Source organism: Taudactylus pleione, unplaced genomic scaffold, assembly GCF_031769625.1.
Source record: "Taudactylus pleione unplaced genomic scaffold, aTauple2 ptg000012l, whole genome shotgun sequence".
NCBI classification, from domain to species: domain Eukaryota; kingdom Metazoa; phylum Chordata; class Amphibia; order Anura; family Myobatrachidae; genus Taudactylus; species Taudactylus pleione.
The window spans coordinates 4,491,450-4,513,573 of NW_028284415.1; the positions used below are offsets into that span (position 1 = coordinate 4,491,450).

Consider the following 22,124-nt stretch of genomic DNA (forward strand, 5'->3'; position numbering starts at 1 on the left):
ATTCCGACATCTAAGTAGAGTTGTGCAGGGTCATATAATTTTGAGAGGGGACTTTAACACTGTCCTCGACCCTTTTTTAGATGGATCCTGTTCTCCTAAAACGAAGAAAGAAGAGACACCATCCAGCGCATCCCTCTCTCTTACATCTTCCCTCAAACAGCTTAATTTATGTGATTCTTGGAGACTCTGCCACTCTTCCGCTAGGGACTATACCCATTTCTCCGCGCCACATCAACATTACACCCGTATTGACATGATTCACATTTCTCAATCACTAATTTCTGATGCTGGAATTACGCCATTCACATGGACTGACCATGTGGGGTTTTTTATTTTGTTGGATTAATATAGGGCTCCACGGGGGACTCGTAAATGGCGTTTAGATGATTCTCTTTTATTAAATCCCTCTATGGTTCTGGAAACCAAAAATGCTTTGTCAAACTACTTTAAAGAAAATATATCCCCTGATATTTCTTCTGGAATCATTTGGGAGGCTCATAAGGCCACCATCCGAGGCCATCTAATTGCAAAGGCTTCTGCAGTCCGCAAAAAAGCAGCCCAAGAGATTATTTCTTTAGAGTCTCAAATCTCTGCTCTTTTGGATCAACACAAACGCTCCCCTAGGGACTTTCTCCTTTCCCAGATTGAATGCCTGAAAGGGTAACTGAATACCCTTTGTCCAACCGGGCTGCCGTTATTTTACAGTAACTACATCAACGGTTTTATGACAAAGCTGATACTTTTCTAGCAAATAAGCAAGCCTCAAATACAATAGATAAATTGTTTTCTCACAAATTAGGTGCCCTTACATATGACCCTGCGGTGATGATGTAGGAGTTTAGGGACTTTTATAGTTCTCTATAATTTAACAGACCCTCCCCTTTCTTCTTCCACTGGTCCCGAGGGAGTGCGCTCATATCTGTCCAATATTCCTTTACCAAGTGTGTCGGAAACCCAACTTTCTGAACTTAATACAGAAATTTCATTAGGGGAGACGATAGCCGCTATCAAATCCATGAGGTCCTCAGCTGCCCCAGGTCCTGACGGCTTTACAGCTCAGTATTATAAGTCACCTTACCTCCCTTTTCAATAACATTCTGGATGGTGCATCATTTGCACCTGCCTCCACATTGGTTGATATCGTGGCAATTCCAAAACCTGACCCTACACAGTGCTCTAACTATAGACCAATTTCCCTGCTCAATGTTGATATAAAAGTATATGAAAAAATTCTAGCCAACTGTCTAGCCCCACTTCTTGCCCATCTAATACACCCAGATCAGGTAGGCTTTATCCCAGGACTTCAAGCATCTGACAATACTAGAAGAGCCATAGATTTAATTCATTCTATCCAGACTCAAAAATTGCCCTCAATAATTATGGCACTAGATGCTGAGAAGGCATTCGACCGAAAAATATGAAATATGGTAAGAACTTACCTTTGTTATCTCTATTTCTCCTAAGTCCATAGGGTTCCACAGGATACCTTGGGGTATAGGTGATGAAGTCAGGCATCGGGCACCATAGTTAAAGTTTCCGGCCTCCCAGATGGCACTAGGGTCCCCCTCCTATACCCCGCCCCCGAGCCAAGGCATCTCAGTTACGTACCAAGCCAGAGGTCGGAGGAGAAGGAAGAGAGAGAAAAAAGATCAGGACACACACAAGAATCACATTCTCACCAGAGGGAGATGGAAAAACCGGTGACCAGAGTAAAGCCCATCTGCAGTACAGGTGCGACAGGGCGGGAGTCCTGTGGAACCCTATGGACTTCGTAGAAATAGAGATAACAAAGGTAAGTTCTTACTATATGTCATATTTTCTACATCAGGGTCCATAGGGTATCCACAGGATACCTTGGGGATGTCCCAAAGCAGTATCCTTCAAGGGTGGGGACGCTCCTGTGCTGAAAGGAGAATCCTCCGCCCGAAGGAAGCATCCTGAGAGGTAAAGTTGTCAAACGCATAATACCTCACAAAGGTATGGACAGAGAACCACGTAGCAGCCTTGCAGATCTGGACTGCAGAGGCACCACGTCGAGCTGCCCACGAAGGACCCACAGACCTAGTGGAATGAGCCCTCACAGAGGATGGAACCGGAAGGCCTTCATGAAGAAAAGCTTCTGAAATTGCCATACGGATCCAACCTGCCAAAGTTTGCTTTGAAGCAGGCCAACCCTTTTTACGGAAGCCATAGAGGACAAACAAGGAGTCAGAATTCCGAAACGAGGAAGTGCGGTCAACATAAATCCTTAAGGCCCGCACAACGTCCAAAGTGGCCTCAACCACTGAAAGGTCGGGTGAGTTAAAAGCCGGCACAAAGATTTCCTCGTTGATATAGAAACGTGAAACAACTTTGGGAAGAAATTCAGGACGAGTGCGCAGCACTGCCCTGTTCCCATGAAAAATCAGAAAAGGGGGTCTACAGGATAGAGACCTTAAGTCAGAAACACGTCTGGCCGAAGCGATGGCCAGAAGGAAAATTGTTTTAGTTGTCAGCCATTTAAGGTCCACTGAGCCCAGTGGTTCAAACGGCGGTCCCTGGAGAGTCCTCAGGACCACAGCTAAATCCCAAGGCGCCACCGGTGGAACAAATGGCGGCTGAATTCGAAGAACACCTTGCAAAAAAGTGCACACATCAGGGATTGTAGCAATCCTACGATGGAACCAGACAGACAGGGCAGACACCTGCACCTTCAAAGAAGCAAGGCGAAGCCCATGGTCTAGTCCCGCCTGTAGGAAAGCCAACACTCTAGACAGACGGAACTCCCGAGGTGCATAACCTCTCGGCCGACAACACTAGAAGAACGTATGCCACACACGATGGTATATTCTCGCAGAAGAAGGCTTCCGAGCTCTTAGCATAGTTCGTACTACAGAGCTGGAAAACCCCCTGGACCTTAACATGGCCGTCTCAACAGCCACGCCGTCAAAGACAGCCGAGTCAGGTCCGGGTGAAGACAAGGACCCTGAGACAGAAGGTCCGGTCGTAACGTCAACCGCAGAGGAATGTCCACGGACAGCCCCTGGAGGTCTGAGAACCAGTGCCGCCTGGGCCACGCGGGAGCTATCAACAGGAGCGTCCCTCCTTCCTGTTTGAATTTCCAGATTACCCGTGGAAGAAGGGAAAATGGAGGAAATAGATAAGCAAACCGGAACATCCACTGGACGGACAGAGCATCCACCAGAGATGCCTTTTCGTCTCTTGTGCGAGACCCGTACACCGGCAACTTGTTGTTGTGCCGTGACGCCATGAGGTCGATCTCTGGAAGACCCCACTTGTCCACCAGTAGTTGAAAAACGTCCTGGTGCAGTGACCATTCCCCTGGATGAACGTCCTGGCGACTGAGAAAGTCCGCCTCCCAGTTTAGGACTCCTGGGATGAATACTGCTGATATGGCCGGGAGACTGCGCTCCGCCCAAACCAGGATTCAGGACACCTCTACGAGCGCCGCCCGACTTCGGGTTCCTCCTTGACGATTAATGTAGGCCACGGTGGTGGCGGCGTTGTCCAACTGGACCTGCACGGGGTGACCTTGGAGAACCCGATGTGCCTACTGGAGAGCATTGAAAACCGCACGGAGCTCCAAGATGTTTATTGGAAGCTCTGTTTCCGCCTGAGTCCATCTGCCCTGGAACAAGTGTGGACCCGTGACTGCTCCCCAGCCCCGAAGGCTGGCGTCCGTTGTCAACAGGACCCAATTTGCCACCCAGAATGGACGACCCTTGTTGGGATGGGTCGTCTGCAACCACCAGGCTAGGGACAGGCGAACCTCCGGAGTGAGCACCATCGTCTGGGACTTTAGACTCTGAGGCAGTCCATTCCATTTGGACAGGATCAATTGCTGCAGAGGTCTGGAGTGAAACTGGGTATATTCCACCATGTCAAATACTGACACCATGGATCCCAGTAACCTCATCGCCGAGTGTAGAGACACACAGCGACTCTGCAGACAACTGCGCACCCTCAACTGTAAGGCAGAGATCTTTTCCCCCGTCACAAAGATCCTTTGCTGCCTGGAGTCCAATAAGGCTCTGAGGTGTAGAATCCTCTGAGACGGAATCAGGGTGGACTTCTGCCAGTTTATTAACCAGCCGTGCTGTTGTAGTACCGCAATCGTCAGGTCCAAGTGTTGTAGAAGGAGCTCTGGAGATCCTGCTACCAACAGAAGGTCGTCTAGGTATGGCAACATGTGGACTCCCTGCAGCCGCAGGGAAGCCGCCATGACCGCCATAACCTTGGTGAACACACGTGGTGCTGTCGCCAGGTCAAAAGGTAACGCCCGGAACTGGAAGTGATCGTTGCGGATTGCAAACCTGAGGAACTGTTGATGGCGTGAAAGAATAGGGACATGCAGGTAAGCGTCCTGTATGTCCAACGACACCATGTAATCCCCAGGTTCCAGCGCCAGAATGATGGACCGTAGGGTCTCCATCCAAAACCTCGGCACCCGCAAGGACTTGTTGAGTGCTTTGAGGTTGAGGATCGGATGGTACGACCCATTGGGTTTCTGCACCAAAAACAGATTGGAATAGAAACCCAGGCCCCTCTGGGAGAATGGAACAGGCACTATAACTCCAGCCTGGAGCATAGTGTGCAAAACCTTCCGCAGTTCCGTGGCTTTGTTCCGGTCTGATGGAAGACCCATGGTGAAGAATCGGGATGGGGGCCTGTGCCAAAAGGAGAGGGCATACCCGTGAGAAACCACCTCGAGAACCCAACTGTCTGTCGTGGTTACTGACCAACACTGGGCGAACTGCAGCAGGCGGCCTCCCACTTTGGGATCCCCCAAAGGGAGGCCCGGACCATCAGGCCGCAGGCTTGTCATCGGACTTAGGGGCCGGACGTCTGGTACTCCAGGCCTGTTTCCAGGGCTTGGCCGATTTTTTGGGGCCAGCCTGTCGGGGAAAAGACTGTGCTTTAGGCCTACCCTGGGCCCTGTAAGGCCGAAAGGACGACGTACCTGAACTGGAAGGAACTGCAGCAGACTGGAGACATACAGATTTGGCTGCCGCCAGCGTGGCTACAATTTTGTCCAGAACCAGACCAAATAGGACCCTCCATTAAAAGGCAAAGCTTCTAAGCCCTTTTTGGAGTCAGTGTCCGCCTTCCAAGATCGCAACCATAAGGTGCGACGAGCAGCTACAGCTGCCGAAGAAATCCGAGAAGTTGGGGTACTGATATCTAAAGCCGCTTCATTGATGTAAGTGGCCGAATCCCAGAGATTGCCTACCAACTCGGTCTGTTCAGCCGAACAGTCGGTATCCAAAGACGCCTCCAAACTATCTGCCCAGCGCTCCATAGCTCTGGCTACCCAACTAATGGCCATAGCCGGCCTGGCTGCCCCCCCCCCCCCAGCGAGGAATAAACGGACTTTAGGCAGATCTCCACCTTACGGTCCGTAGCATCCTTCAAGGAGGACAAGGAGGGCATGGGCAAGTGGCACTTCGGACCAGGCGTGTCACATGAGAATCCACCTGTGGAGGGGATTCCCACTTAGAAAAATAATTGTCCGCAAACGGGTAAGCCACCGCCAAGCGTCTCTGAGGCTGATACCGTTTACCAGGGTGTTTCCACGCCTCCTCTAAATGGTCTACTAATTGACCCGAAAAAGGAAACACTGTGGCGTCTCCCTTAATATCCTTAAAAAAGGCATATTTTGACTTGGACACCGGAGTATCTTCATCCCCAATCACTAAAGCCGTGCGGACTGCCCGAATAAGGCCAGGAATATAAACCTTGGACTTAGCGTCTGACTCTTTAGTACGGAGAGGTTCTTGGTCAGAAAGATCCAGAATCTCCCCATCATCAGACGTCCCGTCGTCATCCTCATAAGCAGCGGACAAAGACGCCACCGGTCGCTTATGTGGCCGCAACACAGACTCCCCCTGTAACACGTCGACAAATGCTGTACAGAACTTGTCAAGAGAATTAACCCACGCAGGCTCCTGAGAGACCTGGGGAGGGGAAATAGGGAGACTGTGGAGTACCATCAATTGTCTCGGGAAACCCTGCATGGGTGACGACACCACTGACTGCTGGGACAATCCCATCTGTGAAAACGCAGGCTGCGGAGCTAACTGGTCCACTAGAGTTGTAAGCGCTTTGGCGAAACAAGCCCAGGGCGGTTCCTGTACCGGAGTCATGACAGTAATGGGCAGCGCCAATAAACACTGCCGACATAGCCCCTCCGCGCTACCCTCCCCACTCCTCTATTGGTACCTTACACGTAGTACACAGAAGCTGGAGAGGAAAGTCACTCTCAGACATGATGCTAAGTACGTGACCCCTCTCACTGATACTTGTTAGTATAGTGGGAGAACCACCCTGCAATCACCGCACCGCAAGGGCTTTAGCAGAAGAAGAGCAGGGACAGTGAAATGGCTGACAGTAGAAAGTGAAAGTACAGGCAGCAGACGCTAGCAGAAGTCACATGCAATGCAAAGAAATCAATTCCTGCACTATCAGCGCTGATCCTCAACTAAGCAGACACAGAGCCTGGTAGGACACAGCGCTGCATACACAGACCTGTTACCAACGGAGGAGAGGTATGCCGGGGGACCCAGACCACAATGCCACCGATCATCAGCGTCCAGCAGCGCTCACCATGCTTCAGCAAAGATGGCCACCGAGGAGCAGAGAGGAGGCCGGCCTGGGGGAGGAGCGCTGCCACAGGGCCAGTCAGCAGATGCAGTGAGGGCTGTGTGCAGAGGGGGAGGCGTTGGCTGTGTACAGGGAAGGCGCGCTCCCCTGGCCTGCAATTAACCCCTGGGACGCCGCATCGCTACCACTCAGCCGCGGTCCGCTGTCCCAGGATGGTAGTGGAAGCGCAGGTTAGTTACCTGGCTCCACGCTGCAGCCAGTTCCCAGGGAGCCCCCTGCCTGGGGACTCTGGACCATGTGCTCAGCAGGAACCCACCGCGGCACCCCGCTGCTTACCTGCTGCCCCCTTGAATCCGGCCATGGTCCCAAACATCTGGGGTCACCGCTAGCTGTGACCCCAGATGCTTACCAGCATCCCCAGATCAGTACCGGCGTTCTGGTACCGGCGGGGGTGTAGGGAAGACAGCATGGACGTCAGCATTGACTGTCCATGCTGTACTTCCAGATGAGCAGCCACAGCTGCTTCGAAGAAACTTCAGGGGCTAACCTTAGCCCCCTCTAACAGGTGCATCCGACTCCGAGCCGGGCACCAACGAAAACTGAGGTGCCTTGGCTCGGGGGCGGGGTATAGGAGGGGGACCCTAGTGCATTCTGGGAGGCTGAAAACTTTAACTCTATGGTGCCCGATGCCTGACATCATCACCTATACCCCAAGGTATCCTGTGGATACCCTATGGATCCTGATGTAGAAATGGGGTTTTCTGGAAAGTATCTAACTGGTATTCCAGCCCTATACAGATCCCCTACTGCTACGGTCTCTGTCAATAACATTACTTCGCTCCCTTTTGGAATTGCCAATGGTACCAGGCAGGGATGCCCGCTTTCTCCTATTATCTTTGCCCTGGTCATGGAACCCCTGGCAGCAAAGATTCGCCACAATTCTGACATAATAGGTATAAAAGCTGGTTCCTCCGAACATGACATTATTATATCCCTTGGAAACCCTGCTCACTCCCTGCAGCCTCTCCTCTCTGAAATTGATCTTTATTCCGGTTACTCGGGCTACAAAATTAATACGAGTAAAACAGAAGTGCTTGACTTCTATGTTCCTGGGCCAACAAAACTCCTTTTGGAAGCATCTTTTCCATTTAATTGGCATAAACAAAAAATTAAATATCTAGGTATTTTCCTAACACATCGCCATCACCAGTTATTTCAGGCAAATTTTCCTCGTATATTAGATCAAATAAAGTTGGATCTGAATTCTTGGTCTGGTTACTTTATAGCTTGGATAGGCAGAGTAAACTCTGTTAAAATGAGCGTGCTCCCTCGGATACTTTACCATTTTCAGACTGTCCCAATTTTTATTCCTCCCTATGTTTTTAAAATTTTACAGTTTCATACTTCACGATTTATATGGGCAAATAGACGTCCCCGGAGACGTTTAAAATTGTTGCAACGTCCTACACATAGTGGAGGGTTGGGTATCCCTGACTTTAAAAGATACTATTTAGCTGCGCAACTTGCTCACTGTGTGCAGTGGTGTAATCCTGATGCTGGGAAGGTCTGGGTTGCTATTGAGGCTGCTGAGTTGGGTCTCTCTACGTTTTCCTCTCTTCTCTGGCTTCCGAGATCTCACAGACCTAAAAATTTAATTTCTCACCCAATTGTTTCCCGCTCATTATTGATATGGGATTATACTGATAGAAAATTTGGGCTGGCTCCTAGTCCTTCTCCCGTTATTCCGATTTTTCATAACCCTAGCTTCCCTCCAGGCAAAAATAAAACTTTTTTCTCCCCATGGAGAATATTTGCAACTTAGGCATTTCCACTCTAAAATGAAACACCTTTTAACTAATAGACCACTTTCTATCTTAGAGGCTTTATGTTTAAGACGTTCCCCAACCAGAGGTTTAATTTCCTCTCTCTATACAATGCTCGTTGAGGGGCTATATCCGCAATGTGATTCTTATGAAAAGGCCTGGGAGGTAGATCTGGGTACGTCATTAGATGAGGAATGGACAGACATTTGTGATAATGCAGCCTCCAGCTCAATCTGTGTTAAGATTAAAGAAAATACATACAAGCTACTATATAGGTGGTATGTTCCCTCTCGATTGAGTCTGGCACGTCTGACAGATATTGGAGAGGTTGTACAGATGAGGGCACCTTTCTTCACATATGGTGGACTTGTCCTAAGATAGTAGTTCTCTGGACAGAAGTTATTGGCCCGGTATACCGTCTACTCAATATACCTATCCCTTATGATCTTAAATATATTCTTCTCCCCTTAGACCTCCCTACACTGACTAGGCATCAAAACAAATTGATGCGCCATATTGTTAATGCAGCGAAATGTCAGATAGCTTCGGACTGGAAGATATTTGATTCTCCCTCCATGCAGTCTATCCTATCTCGCATATGGTATATTTATCGTATGGAATATATGACTAGCATTATTAATCATTCTTCTAAATCTTTTGATAAAGTATGGAGCCCGTGGTTAGTCTCTAAATCTGCCCCTTCTCCTTTTGCTTTGTAAAAATTATTTTATTTGTATATGTATGTTTGCAGTGTATATATGCGTATATACGTAGTCATTTGTTTATTATTATTTTGAATACCGACCCCAGGGTCTTTCCCCTCTTTTTAATTTTTTTTCTTTCTTTCTTTTTTTTACCTCTTTTCTGCTTTTTCTCTTTTTCTATTCAGCATATTTTGATGCTGAATACACTGTTTTTTTCTCTCTTTTTTAGGTTTGATTATTTATGTTAAATATAAAAATGGATCACAATTTACAGCTTTTTTTTGTATTATAAGATTCAGACCTTGACTTTTTGACAACTATTTGTATAAGTGGGTCTTTAATTACGTTGGTCTGTGTTATCAAGTGATCCGTCTAATAAGTTTTTTGGGAAAAAAAAAAAAAAGATGCGTGGGATTCATTTGAGTCACCAGCAGCTGCATTGAAGACGTTCCTCCAGCATGTAGAAGACATACCTGCTTCGGACTAGTCCAGCTGTTTTACCAAATTGTGTGAACGCATGAAACTTTGCATAGATTACTGAAAAAATTTAATGTTCACTTTGTAAATCTAATACTTTTTGTGCATCCAGAAACTTATTGCACACCCCTCTTAAATGAGCTGTCATATCAATGATTCACATATAGTGCAAATATGAAAGGAACTGTGACTGGAAGACTTTATTAATATAGTTAAGTTTCCATAATCACTGTGTGATCCTTTCATACTTGCATTTATATTTTATATAAAAAGGTACAAAGTGTCGTCTACCTTACAATCCTGGGGTACCGCATATTCTACAATATCTGTCCCGTCCGCACACTCATAGACAAGGTCAAATTTACCCGGCTCCTTCTCTGTTACAGAAAAAAAAAAAACACATTCAGATTCAACTCCTTGTTCTTGGTTTAGTAAATTCTACCAGGATATTGTGTTTCCTATACCCACTTTTCAGAGATGACAGTATTTCTACCTCCAGCTGATTAGACACAGGATCATAACTCAGAATCCGACCCTCCTGCATAAACACAACAAAAATACAAAATATTTGATATTCAAAATAGGAGAATATGCCATTCCCTGATGTACAATAATATTAATCTTATCAGGGAAATTGACAGTTATTCCATAGCTCCACAACAAACAGAAATTTAAACGCTAGTCTCTTTATTGTCTGATCAGACAGATAAGAGAATAGATAACGATGGGTGCTACATCAGTGATCAGACATGAGAGCAGGGAGACAAGGGGACAAGGGGAGAGATGTGCTAAGCTCTGGAAAGTGATAAATTACCAGTCACGCAGCTCTTATGTTACAGGATGTGTTTGAAAAAATGACAGCTAGGAGAGGATTGGTTGGTAGCTTATAATTCTCCAATTTATCACTTTCCAGAGCTTAGTACATCTGCCCCAAGGGGTGCTACAGTAGTGATCAGACAGGAGAGCGGGGAAACAAAAAAGGTGCTACATCAGTGATCACACAAGAGAGCAGGGAGATGATGGGTGCTACATCAGAGATCAGACAGGAGAGTGTGGAGACGAGGGGTGCTACATCAGAGATCAGGCAGGAGAGTGTGGAGACGAGGGGTGCTACATCAGTGATCACGCAAGAGAGCAGGGAGTTGATGGGTGCTACATCAGTGACCAGACAGGAGAGTGTGGAGACGATGGGTGCTACATCAGTGATCACGCAAGAGAGCAGGGAGATGATGGGTGCTACATCATAGATTAGACAGGACAGTGTGGAGATGAGGGGTGCTACGTCAGAGATTAGACAGGACAGTGTGGAGATGAGGGGTGCTATGTCAGAGATTAGACAGGACAGTGTGGAGATGAGGGGTGCTACATCAGTGATCACGCAAGAGAGCAAGGAGATGATGGGTGCTACATCAGAGATCAGACAGGAGAGTGTGGAGACGAGGGGTGCTACATCATAGATTAGACAGGACAGTGTGGAGATGAGGGATGCTACGTCAGAGATTAGACAGGACAGTGTGGAGATGAGGGGTGCTACGTCAGTGATCAGACAGGACAGTGTGGAGACAAAGTGATTCATCATTGATCACACAAGAGACTGAATAGACTGTCCCTTTATTTAAAAGTGGAGAGGAGATAAAGGTTGCCCTTTAATAAGTAATTAATTACAATGATGGGTGTAGTAGAGAGAAGAGATACACACAGATATCCTTACCTTGTAATCAGAGACCTCAGGCGTGTAATTCTCAGTTAATTCAAGCAGCTGCATACAAGATGGAAGATCATTAATATTAAATATTGCAGAATTGTAATAGGATAGGATACTATGTTTTTAATAATGACCTTATAAGAAAGTAAGGTGTCCTTATTTGCCAACTAAACTAAGCTATGCAGGGTTAACACCACAAACTTGCTATAGGGAAATGCAAACATAATGGTAAACTGGGCCGTGTTATGTAGACATATGCAACTAGGTTGTGGTATTACAAATTGAGTCTCCCATATCCAAAATGCTTCTGGATATCAGAATATTCCGTATTTTGAGACCAAATAGAAACACAGAATGCATGTATGTGTTATATACACATCTTATACACACAGCCTGCAGGTTATTTTATACAATATTTTCAATACTTTTGTGGCTCAAACAAACAAAGTTTGTGCACATACATGAAATTCATTTATGTTTTATATACACCTTATACACACAGCCTGAAGGTAATTTTATACAAGATTTGTAAAAATGTTGTACCTTAAACAAAGTTTGTGTACATTGAACCATCAAAAAGCAAAGGTTTCACTATCTCAGTCATGCGCAAGAAATTCTGCATTTCGTAACATTTGGATATTGGAGACTCAACCTGTAATGGTGCACACACACGGTCAAGATTTTCCTTCAGATTTGTACAATAACGATTTTAAAAATCGTTCATATCTGAAAGAAAATCTGACATGTGTCCCTGCAACGATGAACGATGCGCATTCCAGTTTGTCAGATAACGATATCTGACATCTGATGTGTTTGCAGTCAGATTTTCATTCATTTTAACACTGTCAAAAATCATTTGTAGTTCATGAAATCGTTGGTAAAATCGTTCAAATCGTTCGTAGTTCATCTGACTGATCTGACCGTGTGTATGCACCTTAACTGTGCTAATTACACATTAAGGGGCCTCATTTATCAATGAGTTTTATCATACGCAACAAGTTTTAAAACTTGTTGCGTATTATAATGGTGCTCCAGCCAATCAGCTCCTAACTGTCATCTGATGGAAAAATGACAGTTGGGAGCTGATTGGCTGGAGCACCATTTATCATAAGCAATGACTCGTTGCGTATGATAAAACTCGTTGATAACGAAATGAACTATAAGTGGTGAAAACTGAGATGGAACAAGACTTTGGAGTACTAGCAAACAGAAAGCTGAACAGCACAGACGGCCTTATTTATCAATGAGTTTTATCATTCACAACGAATAATAAAAAACTTGTTGCCTACGATAAATGAACCATTATCATACGCAATGAGTTTTAGCACTCGTTGCGTATGATAAGTGATAAAACTCGTTGATAAATAAGGCCCTGAGCGTCAGACAGTGGCTACAAAGGTGAATAGAATCCTGGGATGCAGAAACAGAAAGGAATATATTCATGTGGTGCAAACATAGTATTACATTGTATAAGTCACCAGATAGACTATGCCCTAAACAATGAGCGGAACAAAGGATTCTTTACTGTAAGCACGGTTAAGCTGTGGAACTCCCCAGATGAGGTGGTAAAGTTAAATTCACTAAAAGAAAGTAAAAATTAACTAGGTCGCTTCTTACAAGTAAAGGTATCTGGAACTAGCTATAATTAGCGGAGAACATTATGGGGGTTTACCTTGGACTACCCCAAAACGGTTTTGCAAGTTTCACCCCTCTCACACAGATAGTTTGCTGTCACACAGCGTTCGAATAAGTTGTGTTTTTCCTGTGCGTTGTAAACATGCTTAGTTCTAAAGTAGAGAAACTTGTTAACTTAAAACTTTTAGTTAAATTGAACAAAACGTCCACTGAAGCTTTCCGTATGCTAACCGAGGCTTATGGGGCAGACTGCATGTGTGTGAGTGGCGCTTGAGTAACTTTACAGTTTATACTGGAGAATTAATAAAGAAAAGGCTGTTCTGGATAAACACTTCAAAATACTACTATTGGAGTGTAAAAACATTCACATATGGATTCAAGTTGAATGTTTTTAATCCTAATTTGGTGACTACATCCCTACAAATACATGCTTTAGACCTAAGGGTGAATCATCCATGTTCAAATGTGAAACCCTGTAACCCTAACCGGCACCATCTAAAATTGTATTGGTACTGTATAAAATGTTTTTTATTGTAATAAATTGTATTATGCTTTTAGAAGGATGTGAACACCTTTTCGTTCACAAAAACTACAAGGTTTTTATTTGTGAATGTTTTTATACTCCAATAGTAGTATTTTGAAGTGTTTATCCAGAACGGCCTTTTCTTTATTAATGCTCCAGTATAAACTGTAGAGTTACTCAAGCGCTCTCTCACAGACCTTTTTCTATCTCTATTATAGACACACACATATTCACACACACAGGAATTATATATATTTTTTTTTTCTCCAAACGGCGGCGCTCCGGACTAATAAATCACCTGATATTGCCACGTTTCAGCGCTTTTATTAGGTCATATACAAAGTAACAAATGACTTACCCACATAATAGTCGTGATAGACCTATCAAATTTACTTATACTATGGACCAACAAAGTGTCAACTTTTTAGATGTAACATTAACAAAAAGTGAGGGAAGATTGGTGCCTTCCCTTTTTTCTAAGATCACCGATAGGAGTGAAATCTTATTGGCAGTAGTGCTCACCCAGCCCCTCTTAAATGTGCATTACCATTTTCACAATTCTTGCGGGCTGTGAGAATTGCTAAAGATCAGACTGAACGCATTAAGCGATTGAATATCATGCATGAAAAATTTCTACAGAGAAGTTATAATGTGGTAGATTTGGATCGAGCTAGATCAAAAACCCTGGCTATTACATCACATAAATTGCTTATGTATAAAAAAAGAAGCTTGTAAATCTAATAGGCACATTTGGATTAATAAGTTTAACCATATGAGTTCCACCATTAATCGCCACGCTAAAACTCTGTGGCCAATCATTACTTCTGATAAAGATCTGAAACCACTACACAACACCTCACTTATGTCTTGCTGTTGCAGAGGTAAAAACTTGACAGACTATTTAGTCCGTAATGATGTATCACTTCTGGGTAAAAATGTTAAAAAATTACTTCTTGTTAACCCTAAGTTAGGGTGTTGCAAGTGTCCTAATTGCAAGACATGTGGCTTTTTGCAAACACAATCTGTATCTTTTCATCCCTACACGGGAGTTAAATACAATATCCTGCATCGTTTAACATGCACCACTAGGTTCATCATTTAAACTATTACATGTCCCTGTGCCAAGGTATATGTTGGCAAAACTGAATGTACATTAGAGAGTGCATGGCCCAGCACCGCTCAGCGATCCAGGCAGCCCTGACGTCGGGCAACAGTGAACAGCAGTGGCAAAACACTGCCACGGCTAAACATAATTTATCTACCACTTAGATATAGGATCAAAGACCAGGTACCGCCCTTGATCAGAGGGGGAGATATATGCCGTAAATTGTTACAAATTGAAACACAATGGATTATTAGATTAGATACTTTGTCCCTGCGTGGTTTAAATGAGAATTGGGGCTCCAATGTTTCACTTAGTTACCTTGGCTATGCATTGCTAACTAGACGTTTACATATAGATCTTGATTTCTTATACTACATATTTGATAGGATGCTTGTTTTATACATACTTTGCTGCTATATATGTTATTTGGATTTAAGCTAGTAATTGTATGGTTATCATACCAAGTGCAATATCTTTGATGTATCGTGGTTTTTATTTTCACTATTTCGTTTCACATGTACTATTTATGGGCATCGCTGATATGTTTGTTATGCAATAGGTTTTTTAATATGTGCATTTGTCTGTTACGTTATCCGATACATTTATTTTTTGCTATGGTGATGTGGGTACTGACGTCACTTCCTGGGTGTGTGCTTCTATGCACCAGATGCAGGAGCCAGCGTCTGTGATATACAAGGTGGTGAAACGTGGCAATGTAAGCTGATCCAGTGGTGATTTATTAGTCCGGAGTGCTGAGGTTTGGAGAATATATATTCAGTTTGTCCCAGTGATAGACACGCTGTGGATGGCACCCGGCGCAGCTACTTTGTATACCTGAGGAGTGCCGGATCGTGGATTTGTGTGTGTATATATATATAGATCTCACATATTTTACACAGATAGCGAAGAGAGGGAGATAGGAGGTGACATATATAAAAACAGAGCCCAGTAATGAATATCACTCTTACTTTGAAAGCAATGACCTTTCCAGCTTGTGGAGGAGCAGCGAGGAGTGGAAGTGTGTTGTAATCCTTTTTGGGAGTTTCAGGAGGATTCTTTAAAACACATGAAAAATAGACAATTACTGAATTCCAGCAAAATTTAAAAAATATATATTTCTATGCAACAAGGAGTTTATTATCAAGATATTCAAGAGATAATATAGTGTGTATATATAACATACATACACACTGTAATGCCAAAAGCTCTTGGATAGTAGCAGTATGTAAAGTAATGGTAGGTGGTGTCACCGTACTGTCACGTCTTGGAAATGCACTGACCTGCATCAATTGTAATCTGACATCTCGTGAGTCAGTTTGAACACTAGATAGCCTGCTCATGGCAAGTCGGCATGATTTATCGGTTCAAACAGGGCATCATAGTGTGTGCCCGACGAATGAGTCACTCCATTTCCAAAGTTGTGCGGACACAACATTCCTCGACCTACGGTGTCATGTGTATACCTAGTGGAAGGCATTACTACCCACCGTCGACAGCACAGTGGCTAACCACGGGTGTTTAAATGATCATGACCAGCGGCATCTGGCAAGAATTGTCTGTGGTAAAAGACAAGCAACACTGGATCAAATCACATCCACATTCAATGCAAGACGCATATCCAGAAGGTCACTGCAGCATTCTGTATTTTCTATGGTATATGAAAGCAGAAGACCCACCAAAGTGCCACCGTTAACACTACAACACCAGACACAGTGCCTCACCCGGGCTCGTGACGTTGCTAATTGGACCCTAGAGGACTGCCAACATGTGGCGTGGTCCAATGAGTCATGGTTCAAGTTGTTTTTGTCTGATGGTAAGGTTCGGGTGTGGTGCAGACCCCATGAGACCAACAATCCCAGTTGTCAACAAGGCACCGTGCAGGCTGATGGTGGTTCCATAATGCTGTGGGTGTGTTCACGTGGCGTGGGTTGGGTACACTGGTCTGCCTGAACACGTAACTTACTGGTAACCGCTATGCAGCATTTCTTGATATCCATGTGCAGCCCTTCATGGACTTCATGTACGCCCACAACAAAGGAATATTCCAGCAGGGTAATGCACAGTGTCATCAGGCCCAAGTTTTCTAGAATTGGTTCGAGGAGCATTCTGGAGAGTAGCGAACAAATGGTGTGGCCACCACGTTCACCTGACATGAACCCAATCGAGCATTTATGGGACATGGTGGAGAGGTCCATTCGCACCCAAGATCCTGCACCTACAATTATCAGGGAGCTGTGGGAAGCTATCCAGATGGCATGGTCAACATCTCTCCAAAGGTCTTGGAATCTATGCCACGTTGAGTTGCCACACTTTACCGTGCTAGAGGGGGTCCTACACAATACTTGACACCTATCCCATGACTTTTGGCACTTCGGTGTACATATAAATATGTACAGCCTTAAATACTGAGAACAGATGTACCCAGAACACAGATGTGACAGTCGTCATAAACCTCATCAGCTAAGCATGTACCAGGCCTACATTAAACAATTAAACAGAAGCAAATAGTTTTGTGTAAATAAATATCTACACAAACACTATATACATACACACATTATATATACACACATTGTGTGTGTGTGTGTGTATATATATATATATATATATATATATATATATATATATACACACACACATATATACACACACACACACACATCAATACATACATACACACACACACACACACAAGCATGCATACACCAGCTCTCCTCTTGACTTGCTGCTACATACTCGTTCCTCCCTGCCTACCCCATCCGTGTCACACTTGTTTGTCTTCAGCCCCCCTTTAGAATGTAAGCTCTTACGAGCAGGGCCCTCAGCCCTCTTGTGCTTCTCCGTACTCTACTTTCATCTACTTCTTACTCCCCACTAGGGCACCTAACACTTGGTTGCTTTGCTTTTTTGCTTGTCTGGGTGTTATGGTCGTGAATGTAGCAATGTATATTATCCATGTCCTGTACTGTATTGTATTGTACTGTACTGTAAGTCACTGGTCAAACTATTTGTTTATGTACTTTGTAAGGCGCTGTGGAACACTTGTGGCGCCATATAAACAACAACAATAATAATAATAATACATACACGTACAGTACTGTGCAAAAGTTTTAGGAAGGTGTGGAAAAAATGCTGCAAAGTAAGAATGCTTTAAAAAAAAAAAAATAAATAAATAGAAGTGTTAATAGTTTATTTTTATCATTTAACAAAATGCAAAATAAATGAACAGAAGTGAAATCTAAATCAAATCAATATTTGGTGTGACCACACCAGCCTAAAACTTCTGCACGGTATTGTACACACACATTATATTATAATTCTGTATATATAATATGTGTATATACACACACACACATATTTCTCTCTCTCTCTATATATATATATATATATATATATATATATATATATATATATATGTCCTGTATTAGTCCACACTCACGTCTGAAAATCAAATTGCTGGGGTAGCCACCCAAAAGGGATCACCTGTATCCCTGCATACAAAAAATTAACAAAGGGGGTGCACTCACCAGTCTTCTAAAATGAGTTTTTATTTCATCTTTTTTAAAAAAAATTTACAGCATCATAGTAAAGCTCCGACGTTTCGGTCCTAGCCATGGACCTTTGTCAAGGTACAAAGGTCCATGGCTAGGACCGAAACGTCGGAGCTTTACTATGATGCTGTAAAATTTTTTTTAAAAAGATGAAATAAAAACTCATTTTAGAAGACTGGTGAGTGCACCCCCTTTGTTAATTTTTTATATATATATATATATATATATATATATATATACATACATACATACACATACACACACATTTATATTAGACATACGTCCATATACATCTAGCCTCCTTGCACATATATTAGTGTCTTTTTGTGCAACTCTTTCTCTTCAAATGCGTCTTATTTGCAAAACAGATAATAATCAGGGACCAATTCAGACGGCCTGTAAATGAATGATACACCGCACATTACATGGTATGGGCTGCAGAAGCAGAAGGCCTGCCTGTACGCCATTGCTTTCTGCTGCAAATAGGGTGAAACGCCTCACTTGCTCAGGAACACAGGAATTGGAAAGTAAATGATTGGAAACAGGTCATGTGGTCTGTCGAATCACATTTTCAAATATATTATGAAGATGGTAGGGTGATAAAACAGAGACAACAGCATGAAAAGGAGGATCTGACAAATGGATCCACCACCATCAAATATTCAGGACACATTTGGGCTAATATTCCCCACAACACATACCAACAGTTAGTAGAATCCAGGGCCTAATTCAGAGATGTAAGCTATCGAAACCGCAGCTGAGATCCCATACGCATCTGCTGTGCGAATATATGCAAATGTCGCAGCCCCCGGGATATCTATTGAGACGCCCACTGGCAAATCCAAATAGCTACGTAGAAAGACGCAGCATCGGTCGCAGATCATTCGATGTTAGCAGTCGTGAGTAACTTTATGGTCACACAGAATGGGCGCGGAAACTCAGACCCGGAGCCATGTTTACTGCGTAGAGGATCACAGACGCAGAAAGTGACACGCTCCCAAAACGGTCACTACACACCTGTGTTTTTAGCCGACACTCCCCATTTGCTTCCACAAACGCTCCCTGTGAATTACACTGCGAGGAAATACTCGTGAGCAACTACGGTAATGTACCTTCATGTATGCGCAGATGGCAAACACTCAACTGCGAAAAAAATCGGCACAGCATACAACTCTGAATCAGGCCCTCAAGCCATATTAGGGGCAAAAGGTGGCCTAACAAAGTACTCACACAGGGGTCATGATAATTTGGGCGCTCAGTATATGTATAATATATATATATATATATATATATATATATATATATTCTGTCTGTGTTTGCTGGTGTCATACAGAATATCCTAATCTATACAGATTCCAGGAGGTCATGCCGCATTGAGTGGAAAGTGGTGGGGTTATGCTCAGCCTCCGAAGCCCGTCCATCATCCTCTCCAGTCACTAATTTAGTAACGGATTGCTGCCTATCGCATGTCTCGTTATACCCACATCTCACGTTTCCTACATATGAACTCCCATTTCATTGTAAGACTCTGGAGGAACAGGATATGGATTTCTATTGCATTACACAGGACTCACCTGGATTAAAATAGAGGTGTTGGTTGCTGGCTCATTTAGTTGCTGTTGTTTTAGCATCTTTGTGTCATAATTGTAAAAAAATGAATTGCTTTCCCCTCTGCCTCTCCCCTGGTTTCTAAAGTCTCCTCTGCCTCTAAAACCATGCCCCCTCTGTCCTCTCCAAGGAAAGCTGTCAGTCCCTCGTCCCCTTCCTATACCACGGCCCAATGCGCCAGGATTATGAAACTGTCCCTGTTGATTTGCAACATGCCCATTAGATACACAAGGTGAGACAGTGCCTGACACAGGTGGCACCACCATAGCCTTTTTGATAACAAAACTATCGGAGTCGGAGCTAGACGACACATTTTTCTCCTGTTGTATCTCAGATCCAACTCCCAAGGGCGGCAGAGTCAGAGCTGCCTCCTTTATGCTGCTTTGTGTGTTGCCTTTATCACTGGAATCTGAATCAGAACTGGAGGAGGATCTCTCCCTCCTTTTGACCTTCCCAGAAGAGTTGATTGGAGCCTTTGCCGAAGAGACACTGGCAGAGGGTTTACATGGTCTCTTTGGAGGCTTCTTTAGCACTGTGGTTGATTCATGCTTATTATCAGTAGATGACAAAGAGGAGTCACTGCTGGAGCTCTGCTGCTGTCTCTTGTTTTTAGTTTCACAGTTTGGTTTAGGTGGTAGAATTTTGCTAGATTTTGTAACAGGAGATTGTTCCTCGAGTTTCTCCTTTTTCTTCTCTTTAACGGACCTCTTCCTGGGACTATCTGAGACTGGTTCAGACTGATCAACTCCCTTATCTGGAATAACAACTGTTTTTTTCTTCTTCTTTTCCTTCCTAGTTTTCTCCACAATGTCACTGTCCAATATCAGGCTCTGCAGACATTTTTGTTTCTTTTGCTTTAAGCTAGTATACTCCTCACTTTCATTTTCAGATTTCTGTCTGTGTCTTTTTTTGGATTTCTTTGGGGCGTGAGCTCTGCTTGGGCCATTAATAGTGTCTTCTTCTAGATAACATTCATCAAACTTTACTCTGGAAGAGAGCGGAGAAGACACGTCAGTTCAATCACCATATTCACAGCTGTTAATAGTAAAAGGAAGACTGCAGTCTAAAGGGGGGAATTCAATTGTGTTTTGGGCGCCCTGCGCCTGTTGGAGCAACTCAATTGTTGCACTGTTCATGCGTGCATACTGCAGGCGTCCATTATTTCTGCTCGCCCTCTCCTAAATAGACGACCAGAAAAAGCCCGGATTTTCATACATTTCCCGTGATGTACCCAGTAGTTTAGGCAGGTTTACCCATTTTATGCGGCTAAACCCAGTCTATTAGGGTGCGACCAGTGCGATAAGTGAATGAGCACCCAGAGCCGAAACAAGAATTGAATATCGCCCCGTCTAAAGTGACGGGCGATCAGACACTACAGGGAACACGAAAACATTGAATCACCCCCTAAAGGCTATATCCACCTTTCACTATACTTTAATATGGAATTCCGCCTAACTATACTAGTCTTCCTCTAACCCATACTGTTCACTCTAGGTGCAGGTTTGCTGATCAGTGAGGTGGCTATATTTTAATTTTGAAGGACAAAATTTTGGACATGATGAATCGCTACAGCTCCAGTACCACATCAGGTCTACAATTTTGGCCTTCAAAATTAAAAGTGTCTACAGGACACCAATCACTGCAGGAATACGGAACTGCCAGCATCAATCTCTATGTGCACTGGGAGGGTGTATGGGTTCAACATATTGGGATGGGAAGCAGCGCTGCTGGAAAGATCCTTTTCCTGGACTCAGTAGCCAGCAGGGTCATTCTATGTCAAGTGGACCAGGGGTCCCCACTTGACCATCTCCAATTTTGATAAAACTTTTAAATGAAGGTTGGCATATGTCAGACTAACTTTGTGAAAATTTTATTTCACAATATGCAATAGTAGCAAAACCATACACCGGACATATGTGACAACCTTCATGTAAAAGGTTATCAAAATTTGAGATGGTCAGGTGGGAACGATCTTCAAAATTGGTCCACTTGACATGAAAATGACCCACCAAGAAGCTTGAAAATAGCTCAGATAATTACAAGTAGCCATTGCCTCATATGGAGAGGAGTTACCTGGATTGCATCTAGAAACTGGAGTAATATGTGCTGGCAGGTTCCACAACATCCTCGATTCAACCCACATTAAAGCCAGTTACCTACTGCCATTAAAAAGCTGTGTCTGTCTTGTGACCACGTGCTAAAACAGACGCCATTCAATTCAATGTAGCCGTACGTATTTGCATTCACAAGTGCATAAGTAGTGTTTATTCTAGCACCCTGCACCTGACACAACCCGCACAGTTCCTCTTTCCTGTCTGGGGTGTCACTCTCTGCTCTGGTGCTTCTAGTACACTGTGGTCTGTATCTCAAACGTTTGTTGCAGCAGCTGAGTGCTA

At 44.0% G+C, this 22,124-nt stretch overlaps 1 protein-coding gene across 1 annotated transcript in view; it reads right to left on the reverse strand.

Moving 5' to 3' along the window:
* COIL (coilin) overlaps positions 1–22,124 on the reverse strand; it is a 33,994-nt gene that overhangs the window by 6,566 nt on the left and 5,304 nt on the right. Inside the window, exons 2-6 of the mRNA XM_088468553.1 lie at positions 19,695–20,715; positions 15,541–15,627; positions 11,316–11,363; positions 10,073–10,142; positions 9,896–9,981 (exon numbers count right to left, since the gene is read on the reverse strand). Of these exons, the coding sequence (XP_088324679.1) occupies positions 9,896–9,981; positions 10,073–10,142; positions 11,316–11,363; positions 15,541–15,627; positions 19,695–20,715 (1,312 nt within the window). The remainder of the gene's footprint in view (positions 1–9,895; positions 9,982–10,072; positions 10,143–11,315; positions 11,364–15,540; positions 15,628–19,694; positions 20,716–22,124) is intronic.